Genomic DNA, 25,484 nt, shown 5'->3' on the forward strand with positions numbered 1-25,484 from the left:
TCCAGCATTTGCTGTAAAACTCTGTTAATAATGTATCGACTCATAATAGATAATAGACTCAGGTTTGGTTGAAATCCCACTCAAGATCCGGATCCAGTGAAGTTTGAATAGTACAAGCAGAGCTGGCTTAACGGAGGTTGGCACTGTCTGAGAGCTTTCTCTAATTTATTCTTTCACAGTTAGGAGTCAGCATGTCCCAACTGTTGCTATGATTTCTTCCTTCATTTTTCAGCTGATTTCAAGTTGAAAGAGTTGACCTTTTCAGTCGGATCAGTTTCATCCCATTGAACGTGAATGTAAAGCACAGATCATATACAGATCAAAGGCATGGCGTGAGTATATACACTCAGCATTGCCAACTTCATTTTCTTGGGAAATGTACATGTACTCGTTTATGTATTTATTAGAACCTGTTGTTATCCTTCAGATTATTATCATTCTGTGTCATAACGGTCATGTATGGGGGGTTAACGTGCATAAAAACTGCTAAAATCTGGCAAAAATACACTATTGGCCTGGGGCTTGGACCCGTGCGTTGCACCAGTGCCCCCTACAGTGAAACATGGATGGAGCAAGCCGAGATTAAGTTGCACCGAATTTCAAATTAAATTGGGTCCACGGCCTCAACTCAACAGGAAGTCGGCCATTTTGAATTTTGGTGTCCATTTTGCCGATTTGCACCCTATGTAAATGAGCAAACTTGTCAGAGCGTGTTTGTCGTACCGACAAAAAAAAAGTGACATTTCAGAATTTTTTCAAAGGCAAAAAAATTTTCAAATTTCAAATTTCAAGTTTTTCATCAAAGGCAATTTGCCAAATTTCGACCATACGCCACGAAACCTGAAGTGCCCTACAACTTCAGAATACATTAACCGATCGCCTCGAAACTTTATTATTATTTATTATTTATTATTATTATTATTATTATTATTATTATTATTATTATTATTATTATGTGGCTTTGCAGTAATTTCTGAGGGGATTAACGAATACAAGTGAAGACTGTTGAGTGAGGGAGACACTGGGACACAAGGGCCCTTTCATGACTGCGCAGTCCTAGGTTGTATTTTATTTTGGCTTAAATTTCAGGGGATGGGTAATTGGACACATCAACTGAAGGGAAATCAGGTAAGTAGTTGGGGGAGGAAAAATGTGATATATATGTAAAATATGTACAATTTGCCCAAAATGCTGACTCACAGGACTGGACATGCACAACACTGTCACGCCGTCTATTTTATTTTATTTCTTTCAAAGCGTTTCAACTTGTTTTTGTACTTGCACCTCCCCACTCTGTCCAGCAGATGGTGGCAACGAGCCGCAAATGCCGCTCCGCCCACGCCGTCGAGGAAGAGACCGCAGCCTCTCAGCATCAGCACCACATCTTCCCTCCTCCTCCTCATCAGTTCTCCGCTCTCCTCCGCTCCTCTCCATCCACTGCGGAACACCGGGCCTGTTTTCTTCCAGACCCAGCTCGCCATGGACAACTCCGGCAAAGAGAAGGAGGCCATGCAGCTGATGGCTGAAGCCGATAAGAAGGTCAAAGCGTCCGGATCCTTCCTGGGAGGGATGTTCGGGTAAAGGATGCTTTCCTCGTTTTTCTCCTCTGTTTACCCTCCTGTGTGTGTGTGCGGTGTTGGTATGGGGGCGGGGGGACTCCCGCACACAGGGCCCGTAACAACCTGTCAATCTTTCTGCTTGTCTTCTTCGCCCAGAAATATCTGAGATGTCCCTTTCATTGATTCTAAAATGTCCCCGTGTGTGTGTCTCTGTGTGTGTGTGAGAGAGAGACAGAGATCCTCAGTGACGGGATCTGGACTCGCGGCCTCCTCACGTTTTGCGCTGATCAATTAGAATTCTTCATCGTCGTCATCGTGTTGCGTCATGTTTCTCGGTGTAACTTCACTGTGTCCTTCATTTGTGCAAACAAGCAGCGCCACGGCAGCAGCTGCTGGAGCTGTTGTCACAGATAATAACAGATGATGGAGCCTGCGTGTCCGTGTCACGGCCTGGCCTGTCACGCCACGCGCATGTAAACCTTCTACAGCCCCAGTGGGATGAGAGAGAGCGCGCGCATGGGAGTGGGCTGATGTATGGTGTTGTTAAGTAAACTTGAAACAGATAGATAGATAGATAGATAGATAGATAGATAGATAGATAGGTAGATAGATAGATAGATAGATCTCATTAAGGCCCATTTATACTCAATGCAAACGAGCGACATGGGTGGAGCCTTTGGCAGTAATTTGTGTTTATTTTGTCATTTTATGACGGATGAAACAGAGCAATACCACTGGAAACTGTGGGGGCAGTATAGAGTCAATAGTCCAGTCAGTCAGGGAAATGACAAAGAAGAGTCTATATGGGCATTTAAACATAGTGGAGTGTGTGTGAGACAGTTTGGAATTACATCCATCTATGTGACGTTAATGGGACGACTTATACATTCAGCGCTGCAAAACCGCTTGTGTGTCTGTCTAAGCGCCATAAAATAACCTCTTCAGTGGTCGCCATGTTTGCTGATGCCTGCAACTTGTCACTCTGCACTGCCCTCTAGAGGGAGTATTGGGTAAAGTCCATGCCAACGCGAAAGACACACAGAGGTACGCAGGGTAGTGACAGAGGTAACGTTTGGGACGGACAGACGTAAAATGGAGTATTTAGACAGCTGCAACTTCCTCCCTCACTCAGGTCTCAGCCCACTCCTTGGCATTATTAGCTGCAGAAGAGTGTGTGTAGTTACACTTTAAAATATCTTTTTTCTAATTTATTGTAGCTTCAGAATTAGTCATTAATATGTCCTGTAGGTAAGGGCCTTGTTTTGCCCAGGCCGCCATCTTGTGCCACCACATTTCTACTGCAGTTGTGTGTTTTGTGTTGAATTGATTCAAGCATAGAATCATAAATAACATTAGACTGTTGCAGAGTTAAGTACAAGGAACATAGCACAGCACTTAATATTATTTTGTTTCAGTCAAAAGTTTCAGTACAGCAGCATGACCCTATAGTCCAAAGAAAATGTTGCTTTCAATAGTTTTCTTTCGTTAAACAAACACAGGTATTTCCTCAGAGCAGGTGTTGTGTCACAGTAAGCACATCAGAATGACGCAGTTCCTCTGTGCCATGAATTGATTTGGCATTTGTCACTTGCACAAACCTCAAAAAACACCCAATAAGAGTGAAATCAAGGCTCGTGGAGAGTCACTTTCAGTGTTGATGCTGTGTTTTCTGTTGTCGTCGCACTGGGCAGTCAGCATGATGACAAACTGAAGCCAAACAGCTGTTGAAGAAGCAACAACGCAGTGACAGCATCATTTTCAATCTGCACTAAACGGGGTCGCCTCTTCTCCAGGTGCTTAAATTCTAAAGCAGTGTACAGTGTGGTGCAGTTCTGTTTGCCACACACTTGTCAAATGTTGCCAAAGAAACTGTCTCACCTTTAGCACTCTTTGGTTGCAGTACCAAGCACAGTGGTCCAGCTCCTGCAGGGCGGAGTTCGACATAATGCAGTCCATTGATTTATCGACAGAGAATCATCATCATTTAAGTGCGACAGAAGCCCTCACACCTTGCGGTGGAGACACAGGCCAGATCAGGATGTACCACCAGATGAGCACATATAGATGTGTTTCATATGTGACAGATGGCCGAGACAATCCCACTGATGAAACCTATGAACTGCCCTATGATTGGTCAAAGTCTCTGTCACAGATTCAGCGTGTGGTCTACAGTACGTTACTTTTCCCTTTCACTGATACCTGGATAACTTATGTCAGATAAAGGAGCAGAAAATACAAACGTGTTTCCTAGTATTATATAAAAGGTTGTGTTTTTTATATATATATATATATATATATATATATATTGTGCATATTCCCTCATCAGGATGTGCCCTCAAACCCAAAATGGGTCACATCTGTTTTTCCCCCTCATGAGCACCAACATGTTTTTTTAATGAGCCTCAGTAAAAGTTCATTTGCATGAGGTCATTTTGTGGCTGAGCAGGTTGTGCATCCTGTGGTGTTGCTTTTTCCTTTTTTTTTTTTTTTTTTTTTCATTGTCGTTGCGCGTGTTTCACTGTGAAGCTGCTAAAGCTCTAAAACCATGGAAGCAAGTGAGTGGGCATGAGGCCTATTTCAGGGCAGTTACAAACTGGCGTATCTGCAGTTTCCTTTACGTAGAGTTTTAGTGTTTGGCAGAGTGATGATGATGTGACACATCTGTAAACTCTGCACTGGATAAAAACAACATTAGTTTGTCTTCATGAAAAGAACCCTGAACATGGGCTGTCCCTCAGGCAACTCCCTGTTGCGTCTTCTCTGATGCAGCACCCCCGCGTTATGATGCACTAAATTAATGCTTGATATGAGCAGAGGACGTTTGAACTGCAGGGTGTTTCTATATAACATATTCCTTAATTTATTAATGTACATGTACAGTATGTGTTAATGTATCAAAACACAGTCACACTGTGACACTCTGCAGCATTTCTTCTACTTTGAAAACAGCGTCACGAGGTCCAGAGGCTGTTATAGAATTAGATCTAATTTTGTTTGTTGTGTGTGTGTGTGTGTGTGTGTGTCATAGGGGGAACCATAAGGTGGAGGACGCCTGTGAAATGTACGCCAGAGCAGCCAACATGTTTAAGATGGCAAAGAACTGGAGTGGTGGGTGACACTAAACGCATGCGTGCAGTTTGTATGACACATGTATTCAGCGTTCATTCTTGACACAAAAGAAATGTGTACACACACACATCCCCGCACATTCACATCCATATTTTAGCTGCGTACAAATGATTCACCCACCAATTATCAGTATTATGTTACCATGTTCATCAATGCCGGTTTCAAAAATAAACATTTACAGAGCTTTTTTTTAATAAGAATAATTTACTGAGCGACGGCTACACAAACCAGTGCGAGAGAATGAAATAATGACAATTGCACTGTAACATAAACCTGAATTTAGATCGACATTTGCGTTGTTTGATCGTGTGTGTGTGTGTGTGTGTGTAGCTGCGGGGAATGCATTCTGTCAGGCCGCCCGGCTCCACATGCAGCTTCAGAACAAACTGGACTCGGCCACAAGCTTCGTCGACGCCGGCAACTCCTACAAGAAGGCGGACCCACAGGGTGAGCCACCACTGCTGTCTTCCGAACACACACACACACACTCACACACTCCAGGATCAACTTGGCGTGAGGGATCAGATATAAATTACACATTGATCCCATCTGGGAGATAAAAACATAGAGAGTGTGATTGTGTGTGTGAGAGCTGTTGAGGTTTTGTGGTCCTTTGTCAGCCGTGATAATAATCACTAAAAAAAAGAGTGATAAAAAGTGACCACAGGAGGCGAGGACGTACTCTGTACTCCAGCTCCCTCTGCACAGTCTCAGAGTCAGAAATAATAAAACACTTGCTCCAATAAAGAACAGACATAGATACAGACCTGTACAAGTATAATAAATAGTCATTTTAAATGATGGATAATATGTACAACATCTCCATTCACCAGTTTTCACCCATGTTGTTTTTATTATGTGTGTTCTGACTAAAAAATGGCTCACTAAATAAATCCTTATTTAAATTTGTGTAACCCATATTTACCCATCACAGTTTGCCTCGTCCTGAAGCCCAAGTCTGTTCATATCTATTATCTGAATATTATTGATTGATTGATTGATCATCATATAAATAAGAATCAAAAGAATATGTTGCTATAATTGAGTGATTGAGTTACCGCTTTTCTCACTTAAATCGTATGTTTTGTTTTCGTGTAAACTGCATGTGAAAGTATAATAAAAATAGAAATCAGGTTGAGTGGCAAATGTGTGTAATCTCTTGTAATCTTCTGATATGCCAGGTTATTGAAATGATGAGTTATTTGCAGGATGTCATCAGTGACATACAGCATGTTCAGAACAGCAGGTTAGCACTCGCACAGGGAGGAAAGCGAAAGTGAAGCCTCAGCAAATGTCGTAATAATGTCTGATGTGTGTGTTTGCAGAGGCCATTAACTGTCTAAATCAGGCCATCGACATCTACACGGACATGGTAAGATCTGACTCAACCATTCACCTGCTTCACCCATCACTCAAATTTAAATATCCTTCCTTGTCCTCAGATGTGCTGCAAACAACATACGATTCACATAATATAAATGAACGCAGAATAAAATAATAACAAAACTAGAGAATATATTAAAACGTGACACTGTCTCTTATTAATAACCTGTGTGTTTGTGTGTCGATTACAGGGTCGTTTCACGATTGCGGCCAAACATCACATCACTATAGCTGAGATTTATGAGGCTGAGCTTGTTGACATTGAGAAGGTAAAATTGTATTCTGTTGCTGTTTTTAAATCCATCACTGTAATATACTGTTCAAGGTACTGTTTTGATGCTATTAACGTACACGTGTGCTTTCAGGCTATTGCGCACTATGAGCAGGCAGCAGATTACTACAAGGGAGAGGAATCTAACAGGTACTTTTTACTAGCTGAACGGCTACAGCTACTCAACAATAGTTGAGTATTTTATCTGCAGCTCTTGCAGAGACATGAACTGAGATGCTTCTGCTCATCTTACATGCGTCAGACCAATTCAATGACATTAATTATGCAAAAGACACCAACAGGCGCTATCTCATTAAATCGGGTTTATACATGTAGCTCAAACACTACACCTCTGATAGCTGCCTGTGGCACCAAGAGTGAGGCCCACCTGCCGTCGAGTGTTTTCCTCTTTAGGTTTCTTTGCAGTGTGAGCAGGTGCTGCTGCTGGAGAAGCAGTCGTTCCACTCAAAAGACCTCGATACATACAAGTTAAAACAGAAAAGCAAAGGAGCCGGAGGAACGTGCAGAAGTCTAGTTCACACTTGTGCTCAAAGGTTATCATCTGTGCTTAATCTTACTATTTTGAGTACCGGCACGTTTAAGTTATCTGTTTAATTCATTATTATGGTCCAGAATTTCACCCGTTCTGAGAGTCTAGTGGGTTTTTTTCGAGTGTCAACACCCTAAAGAAGAAGAAGAACAACAATATCTATTCAAAGTGTTTCACTAATGTTACAATGTGCATCTTGCCACCTTTATAGCATGTTCGGTATAACAATATCGTAGTATTATATTTCTTTCTGCCGACAGAACCTTTAATCCACAACTATTTTGACTTTTTCTTTTCAGCTCAGCCAACAAATGTCTCCTGAAGGTCGGACACTACAGTGCTCAGCTGGAACAGTATCAGAAAGCCATCGAAATCTATGAACAGGTAAGAGCTGCGCACATGCAGCCTGTATAGTTCACAGTATCCTCTCAGTGAAATGGGCTCTTAATGTTGTGTCTGAGCGATAATAATGCACGAGTGTGTGTGTGTGTGTGTTTTGTTTTAGGTTGCTATGAGCACCATGGACAATCCTTTGCTGAAGTACAACGCTAAGGAGTATTTCTTCAAGGCTTCACTGTGTCACTTCATAGTGGACGAACTGAACGCTAAGGTCACCTCACACACACGCGCGCACACACACACACACGCACATATTATGTACTGTATGTGGAGCTCATGTGTACTTGTGAACACGTGTTTTCCAGTTGGCCATTGAGAAGTATGAGGAGATGTTTCCAGCATTCTCAGACTCCAGAGAGCTCAAACTGTTAAAGGTACGTCTTGTCTTGAGTTTCTATCACAGCTTTATGTCACTGACACTCATTGATGGTTTTGATTCATCAAACTATTGTGACCACAGAAATACAAACCAGGTAATTATAAAAGAAAAAGTACAATAATACTATACAAAACCTTATGTTAATGCTTAAAAACAGGGATTATCCACAGTAATTATCTTCATTTAAATAAGAGAAAATCATTTTATAGCAATAACTACATAAACCTGTGCATAACTGCCCCGTTGTCTATTTTATTTTTAGAAACACTGAACCTGTTTGGTTCATTTTTGGTTGTCAGCACAGCAACTAGCGGAGAAAGTGACGGTGCGTCTGCTTTAAAGCAGCAGCGGAGACAGGGCAACAATAATGGACAGTGAAAAGGTTATAGCGCCTGTAAGTTTGGACGAGAATGTGGGAAAGCTCGTCAAATACTAAAAAATGAATTTACATTTTATCTGGTTAATGGATTCCAAGCATCCTTATCAAGGTCCTCCAATAACCCCCAGTCTCTTAAGAAATATTGACACCTGATGTAAAGTAAAGCCCTTGCCTAAAACACAAGGCTTATTCAAAGGCTGCTGTTTTATTATAAATAAATCATACACAAACACGCTTCTTGATTCACATCTGCCAGTAAATGTAACACACTGGAACTTACATGTCATTTACATTTACATTTACATTTTAGAAACTCCTAGACGCCCACGAGGAGCAGAACAGCGAGGCGTTCACGGAGGCCGTCAAGGAGTTCGACTCGGTGTCTCGTCTGGACCAGTGGCTGACCACGATGCTGCTCCGCATCAAAAAGACCATCCAGGGAGACGCCGGGGACCTGAAATAGACAAGAGTTAGAAATATAGGGGAGAGGGTGGGAGATGGGGGGAGGAGCTAGTTAGCGCTTAAATGGAAAAAGAGAGAATAATGAGTATGGTGTAAAAAGGAGATGGGAGAGATGCAGAAAGATAGGAAAGGGTAAGGGAGGGAGTTAACAGTTGTAGATAATATACTGTATCAGTTCTGCATGTGACCCCCAACATGCTAAGCATCACCTTTAAACCACCTTTAGATAATCCCAAGTCCCTGCTCCCACAGTATTCCTCTCGTAACACTGGACATAAATGTACGAAAGAAAGAATGAAAAGAAAAAAAGGTGTGTGTGTGAGAGAGAGAGAGAGTGTGTGTGTGTGTGTGTGTGAGAGAGATTTAAGGACATACATGTTATTTAAAAAGGGAAAATAATGTTATTTATGAGATTGTTGATATTAATTGTCAATACTGAAAATATTTATTGTTTATTCTGGTGCTCAGTGTTACAATTTGTCTTAAATCCTAGGTATTAGCCCCTCTGCTCCCTCTCCTGTTTCCTCGCCCTTTACTTCTCACCTCTCCTCACCTGCACACTCCTTCTCCCCCCCTCCTCCCCGTCCTCTCCTCACTCCTCCCCCCGTCCTCTCCATCCAGTGATATATCACCCATTGTGCTTCTTTCTTGTGTTGAGGACAGTGGTCGTTGGGTGCAGTCGTCACTGCCTTGTTTGTGCATGTCCGTTATGTCACGTTGATGTTAGTGTTCTCCGTGTGTCGTGGCGTCGTGTGAGGAACATACATGTACATGTAGCCTGGAATCATTTGCGTGCAATCAGTAAATATGTACCTCAGATACCGAGTTGAAATAAAAAAAAAGACCATCACTCCACATTTATTTGGTGAGTTGTTTTTTTTTAACTTATGGATACACCTACCTCATTGGTAGAGCAAGTCACCTTTCAACATGATGGTTGTGGGTTTGATTCCTGGCTACGCTCGTCTACGGCAGCGTGTGAATGGATATGAAAGATGAGTGATAGGAAATGTGCCGCACAAGACGAGAAACGTGCTATATAAATACAAACCATTTACATTACACACCTATAAGTCTGGGTATTGATTAAAACAATTTTGATACAGTATCAATATCTGAAATTTGATAATAGACTCCTAAATTGTACTTTTTTCAATACCAATTTTTGAATTGAAGTCTGTTTTAACAAACATGGCACAAACTATACAATAATTCTTTACGTTTTAGCCGTCCTGGTTGTCTGGTTGTCTGGTTTGACTAAATGTGGGTTAGATGTGGGTGAGAGCAGAGAAAGTGTTGTGTCTTTTTAGATCTTAGCACTTACAGCACAAGAAATGTTGATTTGTATATTTATCATTTGCATCTTTTAACATCCAAAGTATAGTTTAATTCTCCTCTAATTTACAACTTAATGTAACCTTGTGAATCCAGGGTCTTGAATAATCATTTCTCTCACTTGTTTTAGAAGGTACAGGTAAGTTTAGTTGTATTATTCCTTTAAATCAGACCTCTTGTCTAATGTGCTGTTAGAAGCTTTTTTACCACCTGGCCCAATACAAATGTCTTAATATAGAATATAGACAATTTATGGATTATGCTACGTTAATGCTATGACATTGTTATACCTTACATGCTATAAAAAGTGTATGTTGACTTTTTGTACATTTATATGCCTTGAAATCGAGATAGCTTATCCACTTTATGTACATTATATATCACTTAAATGTGTCTCTTAAAAATTGCAAATGACGACACTAAGAACTGCTTTTAAAAATGCTTTTTTTCTTAATTTGATTGCACAATGTCCAGCCTGATGCTGTAAAGGACTTCACATTTTTGCCTGGTTATTAAAAAACCCCAGTAATCAACTTAAAAAAATGAAGTCATCAACTTGTGTTGCATAAGAAATGACGACAAAGGAGGTAAAGTAACAGACTTCTATTACAGGCGTTCAGTAATCTCATCACAATTGTTTCATGTGTTCACTTTACACATACTTACACCGTAATATTACACGTTAACAAATTCCAAAGTGTGGAAAAAAAGGCTGCCCCAACTTCTTAACTGAGATTTAACCTGAGTAAATAACTGATGGGGGATGTGTATAGACTCAGACTCTGATGTGCGTCCTGTGACCTCTCGTGAGCCAGATCTCACAAGTCAGACGCTACAGACATGTCCGTGGTCATTGTGTGTGTGATGTGTGTGTCTGTTTCTCAGTGCCAGTGACCGGTCAGAAGGTGACGAGTGAATCAAAGCACAAGTCGTGCAACCTTTGAAGGTGCTTTTAGTGATGATCGGATATAAAGACATTAAATTAACACTCATTTCTTAGCAGGATCAATAAAAAAACTACACTTGAAAACAGTGTTTTCAAACAAAAACAATCTGCATCCAGACAAGCATTACAACTCCATATTGGAAGAAATCTGCTGGTGAACACATTAACACAGCTCATTTTTGTCTCCAGTGTGTTGGAAGATGTGTCTTTTTTCATTGCATTGGGAAGCAAGCAGGAAACTCCTCATTCGGGTTGATTTTGGGGTCACGAGCATTACCTCGGACAGTTCTACAACATGTTTATGGGCCAGTCCTGGCTTGTTGAAGAAGACACAGATAGTTCCTATATTGGAACGAAGTGGTCCATGCACCTGCAGGTCTAAACAGGAAGTCGATTCTCTCCTCTGCAGTTTTTTCACTTGGTTTCAGAGAGTCCAGCTAACAGCAGCCAACAGTGGTGAAGAGTGCGAACAAGGATTTCTGCGATGACAGGATGAAGGAAGTGTTTTCATTCACAGCAGATCTTCAAGCCATTGTCGATAAGAACAACATTGTCATTGATTTCTTTTGTATATAATCTGCCCTTTAATCTGAAAGGGCAGATTATATACAAAAGAAAGAAAATCTTTTGTATATAAGAAATATTTTGTACAAAAGAAATATGTTTCCTGCTGTAATGTGGACAGCAGAAATATCCATTTATAAATAAAAACAGTAGTGTGGATGAAGCGCGAAAGGAAAACCTTTTGAATGTACATCAAAGTTATTGACTTCTGCACCGTGACACTCTATGGAGGAGCTTGTGATCATATGAAGTTCCATTAAAATTAACACTCATGGGGATGTTCTAATGCCAGTTTGAATGCCATAGTCCATGGACACGTGTCAGACTGGTTCCCCATTCAGTCTGGCTTATGACGGGTGTCAATTTTCTGGACACATCACCTGACTCACGTGGAAAGCAGCTGATGGACTGATGAATTTTACTTTCACTTTAAAAAAAACAAAACAAAGTCAAGCATCTTTCAGGTCCTTCTTCACAAGTTTTTTCTCCTGCAGATCTTTCAGAAGACTGTGCACTCTGATCTTTGCCCTCCTTTCTCTGTCCTTCATGTTTCTCATCTCTCGCTCCAGATGCTCCACACGAACCAAGGCTTTACTCAGTCTGGACTTGACAAGAGCGGGAGATGCGGGCAATGCATAGGAATGATCCTGGCGGAGAGAGGGAGGATGTTTTGTCACTTCACTCACAATCACAGCAGTTTAGGGCTGCGACAACTAATTAATTCATTGATTATTATCTATCACTAAATAAATCTCTAAACATTTTGATTTAAGTACTTTACATAATAAAATTAGATCTGAATAGGTTCTGGTTACTTTGCTGCTCTATGATGATAAAAGGAATATCTTTGTTTTTTTTGGGTGAAACATCCTCGTTTTGCAGTTAGGGAGATGCTCATCAACAGTTTACACACATTAACTTATGAAATCACCAAAAAAAAGGATTATAAGATAATAATCAATTAGGAATTATCAATAGTTGCAGCCTTAATAGACAGTGACAGACCCACTGGACCTGCTGTATTCTTCGACCTAACACAGCACATTTCAGCTACTTTCTTACTCTGAATTTATAATTACTATTTAAATGCCATTTTTACATGTGTACTTCCTTTTTCCTAAGAGTATCTTAAGCAACAAAACAACAAAGCAATTATCTGTGTGGATCAATAAACACTTTCTAATTCTGAACATAACCAGCGCCAAAATCCCCTCAGCAGTTTAGAATAGAATAGAATAGAATAGAATATACTTTATTAATCCCTTGCGGGAAATTCTTTCGTCACAGCGCTCCAGTGTACAAAGGTAATGAATGTTATAGCAGTTTTGTTGGTTTGTTTTTTTTTTAAATTACAAAGTTAAAAACTATAAAACTATAAAAATAGGGGCAGAGTTAGTACAAATACTCACAGCATTAGGCAGAGGTTCAGTCTTGTTGACACTCAGAAAACCGTCCACTGACAGGCTCTCCTCAGCCTTCCTGGAAGTTTGTGTTGTCCTGGTTGCCCCTGACTACAGTGGGGGAAAAAATAATCAATAGTGTAGTGCACAACACAATGTGTTATTATTCATAGTGATCAAATCCACACAGACTGGTGATAAACCTACTCTTTTCTGACGAGTAGAGAAACTGAAGATAGATGGTTTAGCTCCTTCTCTAATCCTGACAACTTGGCCAGTCCTGTCAAAGTCCTCTGGTTTGAAGTGGTCGCTGCAGAGCACGGCCGACTTGCTAGTAGAGCAAATTTCCTTCCGTGAAGCCACTTCCCACTGTCTCCTCAACTCTTTCTCTTTGGGAAACCTTTGAAATGTGAGAAAAGTTAGTGAAACACAACTACAACTACAGTCTGATCAGATTTGTGGTTATGTAGTTGTAAATGCAAAAATGCAAATATAAAACACATATGGGCAATTTTGTTCATTCCGGGTGATTTCCATTAGTCGCATTTGCTTATGAAAGTTTCAAAATAAGTGGAGTGGACATCAGTAGCAGCTGAAATAAGAAAAAGAAACACTAAGGAAAGAAGTCTCATTGATTAATATCATACAGTATCACCTTCAACATTAGATACACTGGACCAGTGATTCCCAAACTGAGGTACGCAAAGTCATGTAGGGGTTACACAGAGACAAAAGAATAAAATAAAATAAAAATACAAACACAAGGAGACATACTGTCAAACAGGCAAACATTGAGTATATTTCTTTCTCTTTTTTTAAAGAAGATGGTGTCATTGAACATCATTGAACATCCTGGTAATTTTTAAAAAAGATCTATTTGAACCACTGCACTGGACCAAGATACTATCCCACAATCCAAACTGGCAGCAATATACAAGGAAAAGGCCGTCCACATCATAAACAGCATATTGACTATGACAAAGTGTGCATTTAAGGCATATGTGATGTCAAAAGCTCATGGTGTTTTTAAACGAACATGGTTACAACTGATGATTGATAATATGGATTTTGTAGGAGAAACATGTATTTCCTATATTGCATTCATTAGCTTAAGTAATTTCACGCGACCATGATAGATAATGATAATAACCTTATTTATAGAGCACTTATCAACAGTTAAAACGCTTTTGCATATGAAGCTCATGTGTTTTTATCTTATCTATAAGAATTTAAAAACAAATGAATAGTTCGGTGATAAGATTTTCTTTTGCCAGCGTTATATAACCTGCATGGGGCGAAATGTGTATGATGCGCGTTTTGTAGTCCATCCTCAGAGGATTGTAGTTCCATTTCAGTAGACCGACGTCTTTAATACCCGACGTCGCAAAATGATGTAGTCTAGTGTACGTGCACTAGAGCTCTTACCACCGTGGTTGTTTTTCTTTCGTCCCCATGAATTCTCCTTCACTTCTTTCCTTCACCTAACACCTAACGGAGAAGTGGTTAGGAAAGGACTTCGGGCGTCTTTTACTTTGATTCACCCTTGGTCTCAGCTTTCATAGCTGGCTAACGTTAGCTCAGAGCTAATTCGTAGCTCTCAAAAATCGTATAAAGGCCGAATATGAACCCCAAAAGAGAATTATAAGGTTGTACCTGTGAAAGGTTACTCCATTAGATTTGTTTTGAACTGTGCGACGGTTTGTACAGCCCCAAGCTGAACACGACTCCGGCATAGCTCTTGGGCGCAGCCCGGACCAATGTGGCGGTGGAGCGCTTGTGTACCTTCCTCAGCCCTCCGGCCGGAACCAAACATTACAACCACCCACGTTCCTGCTGCTTCACCAAGTCGCCAATTCTTCACAAATTCGGACAAGTAATAATAATAATGACCACCCAGTCTTTCTTTATATAGTACCTTACATGTAAAACAAAACAAGACAAAGAGCTATACAAAATAAAAAACAAAATATCATGCATGTCTGTATACTTCAACACACCACGACTTAGACACCCCTGAATAACCTGGGGGCCAATGAGCATCTAGTCTGGTCAAGCGGGGGCGACATAGAGGAGAAAAGAGGGAAAAAACATCTATTTAGTAGCCGGTGGGCAATATAAGATATTCATTATGATATTAGACAGAATTGCAAAGTAAAAGTAATTGTTTTGATATAAAATGATTCACAATAAAAACATATTTATGCACAAAAACGGAGAAATAAATTGAAAATTTAGCAAATAATAATATAATATAATATAATATATAATAATAATAATATATATAATATATAATAATTGTGATTAAAACAGCTTAAATATATGGAATTTCACATTGAGTGTAATACATTTAATAAAGCAATGATAAGAACCAAGAAGAAGACAAGTGACACAATTTACTTACAAACCTCATGCATAAGCAGACGTTTTGTTTTGTAATCAGATACTTGCCTCCTTTACAATAATTTTTTTTTTATATATAATTCATTTTTTTTACATCATTGACATCAAACTTATTGACTTATTGGCTTAGAAGTGGAAAAAGTGAATATGAGACTTTTAAATTTAAATTTCTCTAAAACTGTAGAGTAAAAATGTCTGATATCCAGTACACCAGTAGATGGATGTTTTTTTTATTCTTATTCAGAACTTTTAGAGGACTCTCTTTATACTGTTGCTCAAAGTTCAGTTATTAGGTCTCTAAAACATAGCTGTGAAGGTTTTCATTATTTTTCCAATTCAAATGTGCTTTTAAAAGTGCACGATGCGGATGTTAGTGTCATTACAAATCAGTCTGAGTCAGTTTCAGGGGGAAAGTTTACAAAAAGAGCATTTCGCATCAATTTAACTTGTGCAAAAGTGTTGCAGCGATACAACATACAGATTATTTTGATAGACATGAGAGGGCACTATGAAAAGAATCAGGCGGGCCACTTTTAACAGACACACAGCGTAATACCCATAATACAGTTCGGCACACCGTTGGAACTCTACGTCACAGGTTTCCGGCGGATTTCTGCTGCATGTTCTCCAGTGGCGCTGCCTCGCTGTGCACTGGTTGTCTTTAATTGTGTGTTTTGTGTTTGTTTTGGCGGAACAATTTATCACCACATTGTGTGTGATTTTTCTGCTAAAGAAGAAAATCGCAACGAGTCGCCAAGATGCCGCGAATTATGATAAAAGGAGGCGTCTGGCGCAACACTGAGGTACGTGTTTACATGGCTGTCTGTGTTAGCTTGATGCTACTCTGTTATAACAAGCCGCTGCTAACTTTGAGAGTGTAGCTTATTGGATGGCAACTGAGTCGAAACTGTTGGGGTTCTGAGTGTTAGTTTTATCTGAGTGATCGAAACATCCGTAGTTATTCAGCAGTGTTTCTGATGTTTTTCTGAATTAAATCTGAAAGGCCTGGAAAATCTCTGGTTTATTCCATGGAATTTGACTAAACGTATATAAAGTAGTACAATATAACCAAGGACAAATACAACATCATTTGTTGTTGTTGCAGTCAATTAAGTTTATGTGTAGCTGGTGTGTTTTTAATTGTGATTCTGCAGCTTTACTTTAGAGGGATTACTCTACTAGATAAAGCAGGCAATTACGTGGGGCCTCGAGCTGAGAGGGGCCCCAGAAAATGACCACATAAGAACCCCTGTTACTTTCTATGATCTCTTCAAATGAAGATTTCAAATCGTTCAAAAATTCCATAATTTCAGAGCAATACTCCAGGGTGTCAAAAAGGAAGGGAAAACAAAAGCAGGAGCCAATTGTTGATTTTATATCAGCTGTTGTCTGGTTGTCAACAAAGTGCTAACAACTAATGGTTTGTCAATAGACTTACTTCTGTCTCACGTATTAGTGCATGATAAGGTAAACTTAAAGTTGCTGGTGTCATTGGCACTTGGTCTGTACTGCAGACAGGAAACAATTCATTTTATGACACGACAGATAAAGGCAACAACCTTGCATTTGTGCTACAAAAGCAAGGTTGTTTGACTGAAAACACAAAGAAATGCCTACTAAAAGTTAGAGGAGTGATTTGCACTGATCAAAGCAATCAGTTTTTTTTTCAATAACTTGATGGGATAAACACTTCTTGCCCCCACCCGCCCCTCTGCTGCTGTTGTAGACATACAAACACTCCCTCAGAGTGATCTGATAGTGTTTCAAATGAAGGAAGCTGCATACAAATCATATTACATCATCTCTGTTCATGAAGACCAAACAAAGGTAAATTAATAACAATAGCAACCACAAAAAATAACAAAGAAAGTATGCACTGTAGCTTTAAGTTCAGAACATTTACATGTAGGATGGCACTCAGTGGATGAACATGCAGCTTACTTAATGGCTCTGTCTGAGGGGTCACAGGCAGCAATGTCTAGCAGGTAAAACATTTTCTCAAAGGGGTGTCAGAGTCACAGCGACACAAATTTACATTTGTTTGTCTCAAGAAAAATAAGACGTATAATAATTTGTGTCTGTTTCTATCTCCCAGGATGAGATCCTCAAGGCAGCGGTGATGAAATATGGGAAAAACCAGTGGTCTCGTATTGCATCTCTGTTGCACCGCAAGTCGGCCAAACAGTGCAAAGCCAGATGGTGAGTCTGATACAGACACACACCGTGTCAGTCACAGCACTTCCACTCCAGACTTTTTCTCAAGCCCTATGTTTATTCATAATACATAATGGTATTATAAACAGCCATTAAAATTTGTTTGGATATCATAAAAACCATTGATTTTTTTTGTTGTTTACTACTTTATCTGTTTTCTTTACTACTGCATAAGATAAGTTAAATGAAGGTTATTCACCTTAGATCTGTTTGTCTGCAGGTATGAGTGGTTGGACCCGAGCATCAAGAAAACAGAATGGTCCAGAGAAGAGGAGGAGAAGCTTCTGCATTTGGCCAAGTTGATGCCCACTCAATGGAGAACCATTGCTCCTATCATAGGACGTACTGCTGCCCAGTGTCTGGAGCACTATGAATACCTGCTGTATGTTTTTACACAACCTGACTAACATTTATTCACTACTGATGCTGATTGTCCCACAACCACATGTAGGGAAAATTGGCACAAAGTGTGTAGAGCCGTTTTGTAAATTAAATTTACAGTTAACAAATATTTGTGTGTACGTGTTTAGAGACAAGGCTGCCCAAAGAGAAAATGAAGAGGAGGTGGGAGACGACCCCAGGAAGTTAAAACCAGGAGAGATTGACCCTAATCCTGAAACTAAACCTGCCAGACCCGACCCTGTGGATATGGACGAAGGTACAGTAACATAATGAATGTTGACACAGATGATGAAAGTCAGACTTTTCCAGTAAGCATTATTAGATCACCGAGATTTTTTTTTTCTTTTGCTCATGTGTGTCTAAAATATAAACTGGCTGTGTGTCTGTATATAGATGAGTTGGAGATGCTGTCAGAGGCCAGGGCTCGACTGGCGAACACCCAGGGCAAAAAAGCAAAGAGGAAGGCCAGAGAGAAGCAGCTGGAGGAGGCCAGGTGAGGCGGAGTTCATCATATAAACAGACACATTTTCAGGATTTGTTTCTTCTAAAGTACTTTGGTTTTCCTACTTTTTGCTGATATGCCATAAAAGTAGTTTTTACTGACCGCATTTCACATTCTGTTGCAGACGGTTGGCTGCTCTGCAGAAACGCAGGGAGTTGAGAGCAGCAGGAATCGATGTCCAAAAGAAGAGGAAGAAGAAGAGAGGAGTGGACTACAATGCTGAAATTCCCTTTGAAAAGAAGCCTGCACAGGTAAAGAGGACTGCTCATTAGTGTGATACATTCAATCATGAATAGTGTTCTTTGCAGTCGTATTGAACACAATTAAATTCAGTCCCTGTTGTAAGATACTGGATTAATTGTTGACTTTTAACTTGAAGGGTTTCTACGACACCAGCATGGAGCAGTATGACGCACAGGAGCCAAACTTCAAGCGACTCCGACAGCAGCACTTGGATGGAGAACTACGCAAGTCAGTAATATTTGGATACGACACGTGTACATTCACATGTAGCATTTAAATACACGAAGAAAAAAAAGATTTATTTCAGTGCCTGTAACTGAAAGGAAGACAACAGCCAGAAAACATGGCATGTCCCATTTTTGTTTTGACAAAAATACAAAAAAGGTAATATTTCAAAGTTCATGGATCATATGAAACCAGGGAATGCCACTCAACATGCTAATAACTAATCCCCAACTAAACTCTAAGCCACCTAATACTGACAAGCTGAAAGGGGGCGTGTCGCCACCCAGCGTACATTCAATAAATAGATTTCCCACAACCATAGCTTGACTTAACTGTGCTTGAAAACATACTGACTATTGTTGGTTGGTTCGCATTGTGTGTTTGCGTGAACGAACTGAATTGAATCAATTACCGAAACAATTAGTTTGTCTCACAGTTCAGCTGATGAATCACTCACTCACTCACTCGGTGAGGGAATCTCCATGTGTGTCCCATGCTAACAACTAATGTAGGCGGTGCAAGATCTCTGCACTTAAAGAAGCGAAAAACATAAAGACACACAGTCTAGTTCCCTGTTGTTTTATCAAACTTTCCCAGTAACCACAAACTTAAACATTAGGCTGGCCCGTAATGAGAGGACAGTGTCGAGACTCGGAAATGCTGCTGTGATGAGAAGAGGAGGACGGTGCAACAAGATGGAATTATGTTTAAATGTGCTGCATTCTGATCTCGTTCTTCTGGTTGTGCGGGAACAGTACTATATGTGTACTGATGCATCAAGTGATTTGTTCACTCACTGAGTGTACTGCATGTTAATCAGCGTACCAGTTCAGTGATTCAGTGGCTTAAACTTTCAGAACATCTGCCTCAGCAAATCCAAGAACAATACTGAACTGTAGATCAGTTCAAAAGACCTAAAATCCCCCAAAATGTGTGTTAAACTCCAACATTTAGCAAGGAAATTTCTACAATCTCTATTTTAACAGAGGGGGTTTGGTGCAGTTAGTAACAGCATTGATGAGAGACAGAAGTACTGAACTGAATCACAACCCGTCTGCACTCCGGTCATGCAGGAAGAACTGAACAAATCTTTTTCGTGAACTGATTCTAAAGATTCCGTACACCAAAAATAACTTTAGTTCCCATCACTAATGTTGGCTGGTTTCAGTGGTAACACTGCTGAATAAATTCATGGTCTTCTGATGTTTGTGTGCAGTGAGCAGGAAGAGAAGGACAGGAAGAAGGATAAGCAGAAGATAAAGAAGAAGAAAGAGAGCGATCTACCGTCTGCCATCCTTCAAACCAGCGGAGTGGCTGAGTTCACCAAAAAACGCTCCAAGCTGGTTTTACCTGCACCACAGGTACGTATGGTTCAGACACTGGTTTCCTTGATTGTCCTTGATTTGTATTCACATTTACTTTGATGCTTTTTGCCACAGATCAGTGATGCTGAGTTGGAGGAAGTCGTTAAATTGGGCGTTGCCAGTGAGGTTGCCCGTCAAGCCGCTGAGGAGAGTGAAGGCGGTAACTCGGCTTCGTCCACCCTGCTGTCAGAGTACAGTATCACCAACACCATGACAGCAGGACTACGGACTCCCCGCACCCCTGCTGTGCAGGACAGGATACTGCAGGTTAGTGCATTTGCTACCTGGTTTGGTAAAATATTAAAGGTCTCTATTTTTACCAGATTATAATTGTTCATATAACTTCCGATGTATCTTAGTGCACATTAGCCACATTTCTAGGCTGAAAAATAAAATGTTCATCGTTTCAGTTAACGCACATATGAACACATGCTATCCGTAAATGAGGCATCATTTTTAAAACATGCCTCTACTGTGTTTGTGTCTCCAGGAAGCTCAGAACCTCATGGCTCTGACCAACATCGACACTCCCCTGAAGGGCGGCCTCAACACACCACTGCAAGACAGTGACTTCAGCGGAGTGACACCTCAGCGCCAGCAGATACAAACGCCCAACACGGTTCTCACTACACCGTTCAGGTTAGCAGCACTGTCACCAGCCCCTCCTCTTTATCTGTTTTTTGGTATAACATTACTCAGCAGGAACAGCAGCAACTGAGATTGAGCATGCTGTCAGGCGGCTGTTATGAGAGCGCTCAATTTGCTTCACATCCTTGGGTCAGGGTTAGTTTTAGTCACATTTTGTGAGAAGCCAAAAACCACCGTGATCGGAAATACAGCTGTATTGAATATCCAGGGTTATTTTTAACAGTAGGATTCACTTCAGAAATTTTGACTTTAACACTCATGTCATCTCAAACAGAACTCCTGGTCAGGGGTCAGAGGGCATGACTCCACAAGCCGGAGGGGTGATGACACCACGTGGGGTCACGACGCCAGGTTTGACCCCTGCTCGTACACCTCTGAGAGACAAACTGAACATTAACAGCGAGGAGCAACTGACTGACCCTGCGTTCGCTAAACACTTGGTAAACACACATGTCCCGCTCCCTGTTCTGTGTAACTGATCTTTTCTTTTATTCCAACAAAAATAAAATATTAGGATTTAAACAGAATCAAAGCTATTAAAGTGTCACTAATAGACCCAGAGGATAAAAGATGAGACACGGAGAGCAACATTTGGCACACTCGTTGTTGTTGACTTGTGGCTCCACAATAAAATGCCTGTTTGACCTGAAGACAACTGCTTCAACTCTCCGTCAATTTTCAGAATAAGACTGCTGAAATACTTAATTGTCTACTCAATGTCTACCACTACCATTTTCTCCACACACAGCAAAAGGAAAGCCTGCAGCAGCTGAGACAAGGCCTGATGTCACTTCCTGTCCCCAAGAACGACTTTGAGATTGTTCTTCCAGAAAACGCAGAGAAAGAACTTGAAGAAACGGAGACAGAGACGGGCTACATAGAGGACTCGTCTGACATAGAGGCACGCAAGCAGGTAAACAAACAAAAACAACGTTTCAGCACCGCGTGGGAATTGTAAATCACCTTTTATGGTCCTGGTTTCGGTCTTGGTTTGAACAAAGCTTGTCATAGAAGACCATTTCAAAGCGCTGTTTTCAACAAAAATGCATTGGTGTCTAGATTAGCATTTTAGCTCCTTATGAGAAGTAATGTGCTTCCATACCATATGCCGTGTATATAAAGTGGACTCAGTCTTCTGGTTAGTGGGGCTGAGCTAATTAGGAAGTAAGAATTACCACTAGGGGGCAACTCTGCTGGTTGCAAAAAAAAAACTAAAATTTAATATAGGACAATGAGCTTCTACTTCTTGATTTATAATATACTTACGTAAAAAAAAATTCTGAGTTGCTCATGGTCTCAGATGCTAGTTTCCAGTCTTCTTTAGTAGCACATGAGGTTGATTTTGTAAATGCAGTTAACTACGTTTCTGTTCGTCGAAACTAAAACACGGTCCTAGAGTTTTCAAGAATCTAAAATGCCCGAGTTATGTGGACAGCAGTCGTATCTGGAGTAGAGTTTGGTGCATTTTTAAACAGAGTGGAAGCAGCCAAAGACTGATCATCTATGTGTGTGTGTGTGTTTCAGTCTCAGCGCGACGCAGAGAGAGAAAAGGAGCTGAAGCTGCGACACACATCTGTTCAGAGGAGCCTCCCCAGACCCGTTGAGGTAAGGACTCACTCCTGTAGGCTTGAAATAAAATAAGACATGGTCTGTGGGATCCTCCGTGAGCTTCCCTGCGATGACACCGGCGTGTCACCACGCGTCTGTGCAGGTGAACGAGTCCGTCCTGCGTCCCGCCTCCGTGGAGCCGCTCTCCGACCTCCAGTTGGCCGAGGAGCTGATCAAACAAGAAATGATCACCATGCTGCACCACGACTGTCTGCACCACCCGTCATCCAACGCAGCCACCCAGCTGCAGCGCGGCAAAACCAGGGGCCCGACCTCAACCTCCAACAACGCTTCACACATCACTTACCTGGAAACACATTCCTACAAGCCAGTCAGCACAGAGGAGATGGAGCAGGTAACAGTAATGCTAAAATCCCTCTGTTGATTATTGTAACTGCTGCTTGATGAACTGACTGATCGTGATGTTGATGAACAGGCTAAAGTGATACTGGCAGCAGAAATGGAGGTAGTGAAGACGGGAATGGGTCACGGTGATCTGAGCATGGAGGCCTACAGCCAGGTGTGGGAGGAATGTTACGGACAGGTAAGCATTGCCCCCAAAAAAAGATGTCTACATATAGCCAATGAGTGTGTTTTTTTTTTTATTCATCTGTTTCTCCTTTTTGTTCAGGTGTTATACCTCCCTAGTCAGAACAGATACACCAGAGCTAACCTGGCCTCAAAGAAAGACCGCATTGAAAGCCTGGAGAAAAAACTAGAGGTGAAGAACTAGCGATGTATCGTAAAACATGTCCCATAAATTCTGCACGAAGCACTGACATCCGAGTGTCGTCTTCCTACTAGGTGAACCGTGGTCACATGACCGCAGAGGCCAGAAGAGCAGCTAAACTGGAGAAGAAACTGAAGATCCTACTGGGAGGCTTTCAGTCCAGAGCGCTGGGACTCCTGAAGCAGCACAGCGAGCTGTGGGAACAGGTACTGAACATCAAGCAGTCTTTCTGTCTGATTTGTATCAGATTTGTATCCGATTGTTGTTTCATCTTTGAAATAATTCCAGTGTCCAACAGCTGTTAATGTGTTGTTCACTGAACATTGTAGCCTAGAAACAATGTGTAACTCTGAATGTACTGTCAAACTAATGAGCATGTGTTTCTTTGTCTGTTTATCACATGTAAGATTCATCAGTAATAATGTGATGGAAAAAAATATTGTAGTTTAGATTGTAGATTTTACTCATGTCATCCTCATGGTGTCCACTAGGTGGAGCAGGCAGCCACAGAGCTCCAGACCTTCAATCAGCTAAAGAAACAAGAGGATACTGCCATTCCCAGGAGACAAGAGGTAACACATTTAAGATCGATGCACGTTCATGTTTGGAGTCAGTAACGCCTTTATGCTCATAATGAACACTTTGCTGTTTGTCAGTACACAGCCATTTTGACACGTTTGAATCACATTAATGATGACTGTTCAGTTCATGTGAGTCAGGACAGGGAATCAGCTGAAGTTGATTATTTACCCACTGTGACACATCTGAATGTCTGACTTAAAAAAAAAAGACCCATTAGTTGACTTTAAGAAACAATAACTAATTTAATCCATTTATCAAGCTTTGTTTACCTTTAAATTTTCTACAATTAACTCGCCTATTATAACTTAATTATGTATATGATTGACAAAGCTTTCTATTATTTTCTCCAGTCTTAACAAGACACTAATGTCAGTTTTTAACTGTTTGTGTTCATCTTTTTTACTGCTGCTTATGTAGGTCATGTTTAATAATGTTATAGGACATTACTCATACAGAAGAAGCTAAAATAAGCTGTCACAAATGACCGTTACGCCAGTCTGCTAGACTATCGCTGCTTTCACACTTTTGCACTTTAGTGAAACAAACCTAACCTTTTAATAACCCCTCCTCGGCTGAGCCGCCGCTGCATCAAGAATTACTGAAGGAGAAGACGAGACAATAGTGAACACCAAAACTCGCTCGTCTGTTGGTTAATGCAGGACAACCTTCGTTTCCTTCACATAAGCAACACAAGCATAAACATGGAGCTGCATCAAATCCTTGCGTTTTATGTTTTGGTTGTGTTTACCCACAATGCCCTGCGTTGTAGTCCGCTTCCTTCACCTGAAGCGAACCGAGACCAGAGTTTGCTTCTTTGGTGTGGATCAGAGTTCAGTTGCGCATTCACACCTCCCTAAATGAACCGGACTTTCCCAACAAACAAACTAGGATTCGAATTAGAAGGACTGGTGTGACTGCGACATTTAACAGCAGCACATGATTGTGAAACGGTTCACCTGAAATGTTTTTTTTTTAAATGTTATGTGTATTACATGTTAGTGGCTGAAATAAAAATGTAGAAATTCTTCACTTATGAATTTGTCAATGTTGCAAGCTCCACCCAAAGGTTTGAGCGGGGACTTTCTTGGAGGGGATATAACACATTTTTTAGGAACTTAAATTTGGTTCCTGGGAAAAAATCCTGTGGGCGAAAGTTTAATCACTTTGAAATCACCACAAGTAGTTTTTCTTTCGTCAAATGATAGACAGCATTATGCTGATAGACCATCAAAGCTTTCCTTGTGTTTTTCAGTGAGACTGCTTACGTACATGAATGGCTTTTTTCTTTTAAACCAAAAAAATGTTTGATTAGAACCATCAGGAGATTCAAATATGTGTGACCTCTACTATGACCAGAGGCTACTGTCAAACACTGTCCCTCTCTCTCTGTCTGTGTGTGTGTGTGTGTGTTAGGCTCTGCGGGAGGATGTGGGGAGGCAGATGGACAGAGAACGTGAACTTCAGCAGAAATATGGAGAGTTGCTGATGGAGAGAGAGGCGATGATCAACAGTGCTCAGAAATACTGAGCATCACACGCTAACACACGTTCATATATACACACACACACACACACACGTCATGGAGCTGCAGCTCAGAGACACAAACAAGTTCTCGCTCTTCCGCCCTCTGAGTCATTGTACTTAACTCTTTTGTCAATTATTCAAATGTCGTGGCAGTTCCCGATTAGCCCCGCCTCCATGTTGCTATGTTGTCACAATCTGAGTTTTGAGCATGCTCAGTAATGCTTTGTGTTTCTGTATTAGTGACCAATAAAGTTTCTTTTCAACAATGACAATATTATCATGAGTG

The 25,484-nt window shown here is 40.8% G+C and overlaps 3 protein-coding genes across 4 annotated transcripts; 2 read left to right on the plus strand and 1 right to left on the minus strand.

Moving 5' to 3' along the window:
- Nucleotides 1–1,378: 1,378 nt before the first annotated feature.
- Nucleotides 1,379–9,366, plus strand: napba (N-ethylmaleimide-sensitive factor attachment protein, beta a). Of its 2 annotated transcripts, XM_044045008.1 has the most exons (10): nucleotides 1,379–1,577; nucleotides 4,588–4,667; nucleotides 5,019–5,135; nucleotides 6,014–6,060; nucleotides 6,263–6,340; nucleotides 6,437–6,492; nucleotides 7,192–7,276; nucleotides 7,398–7,502; nucleotides 7,597–7,665; nucleotides 8,360–9,366. In XM_044045008.1, the coding sequence occupies exons 1-10, from the start codon at nucleotides 1,480–1,482 to the stop codon at nucleotides 8,510–8,512; spliced, it is 888 nt and encodes a 295-aa protein (XP_043900943.1). In that variant the 5' UTR covers nucleotides 1,379–1,479; the 3' UTR covers nucleotides 8,513–9,366. The 2 variants fall into 2 exon arrangements, with proteins under 2 accessions (XP_043900943.1, XP_043900944.1); XM_044045009.1 differs by lacking the exons at nucleotides 1,379–1,577; nucleotides 4,588–4,667; nucleotides 6,014–6,060 and having other exon boundaries at nucleotides 5,028–5,135.
- Nucleotides 9,367–11,789: 2,423 nt separating this feature from the next.
- LOC122781783 (THAP domain-containing protein 6-like) lies at nucleotides 11,790–14,521 on the minus strand. Its single transcript, XM_044045794.1, has 4 exons — nucleotides 14,410–14,521; nucleotides 12,964–13,156; nucleotides 12,766–12,867; nucleotides 11,790–12,003 (listed from the first exon to the last, which is right to left on the minus strand). Exons 1-4 carry the CDS (start codon nucleotides 14,487–14,489, stop codon nucleotides 11,806–11,808), a joined length of 573 nt encoding a protein of 190 aa, XP_043901729.1. The 5' UTR covers nucleotides 14,490–14,521; the 3' UTR covers nucleotides 11,790–11,805.
- Nucleotides 14,522–15,747: 1,226 nt separating this feature from the next.
- Nucleotides 15,748–25,470, plus strand: cdc5l (CDC5 cell division cycle 5-like (S. pombe)). The gene is made up of 19 exons (XM_044045790.1): nucleotides 15,748–15,959; nucleotides 17,252–17,355; nucleotides 17,591–17,752; nucleotides 17,901–18,028; nucleotides 18,166–18,265; nucleotides 18,399–18,525; nucleotides 18,654–18,745; nucleotides 19,959–20,103; nucleotides 20,182–20,373; nucleotides 20,597–20,745; nucleotides 21,029–21,194; nucleotides 21,503–21,667; nucleotides 22,279–22,359; nucleotides 22,466–22,717; nucleotides 22,799–22,906; nucleotides 22,994–23,083; nucleotides 23,167–23,298; nucleotides 23,584–23,664; nucleotides 25,088–25,470. Exons 1-19 carry the CDS (start codon nucleotides 15,915–15,917, stop codon nucleotides 25,199–25,201), a joined length of 2,433 nt encoding a protein of 810 aa, XP_043901725.1. The 5' UTR covers nucleotides 15,748–15,914; the 3' UTR covers nucleotides 25,202–25,470.
- Nucleotides 25,471–25,484: the final 14 nt, after the last annotated feature.

Source organism: Solea senegalensis, linkage group LG15 (assembly GCF_019176455.1).
Source record: "Solea senegalensis isolate Sse05_10M linkage group LG15, IFAPA_SoseM_1, whole genome shotgun sequence".
Taxonomy (NCBI): Eukaryota; Metazoa; Chordata; class Actinopteri; order Pleuronectiformes; family Soleidae; genus Solea; species Solea senegalensis.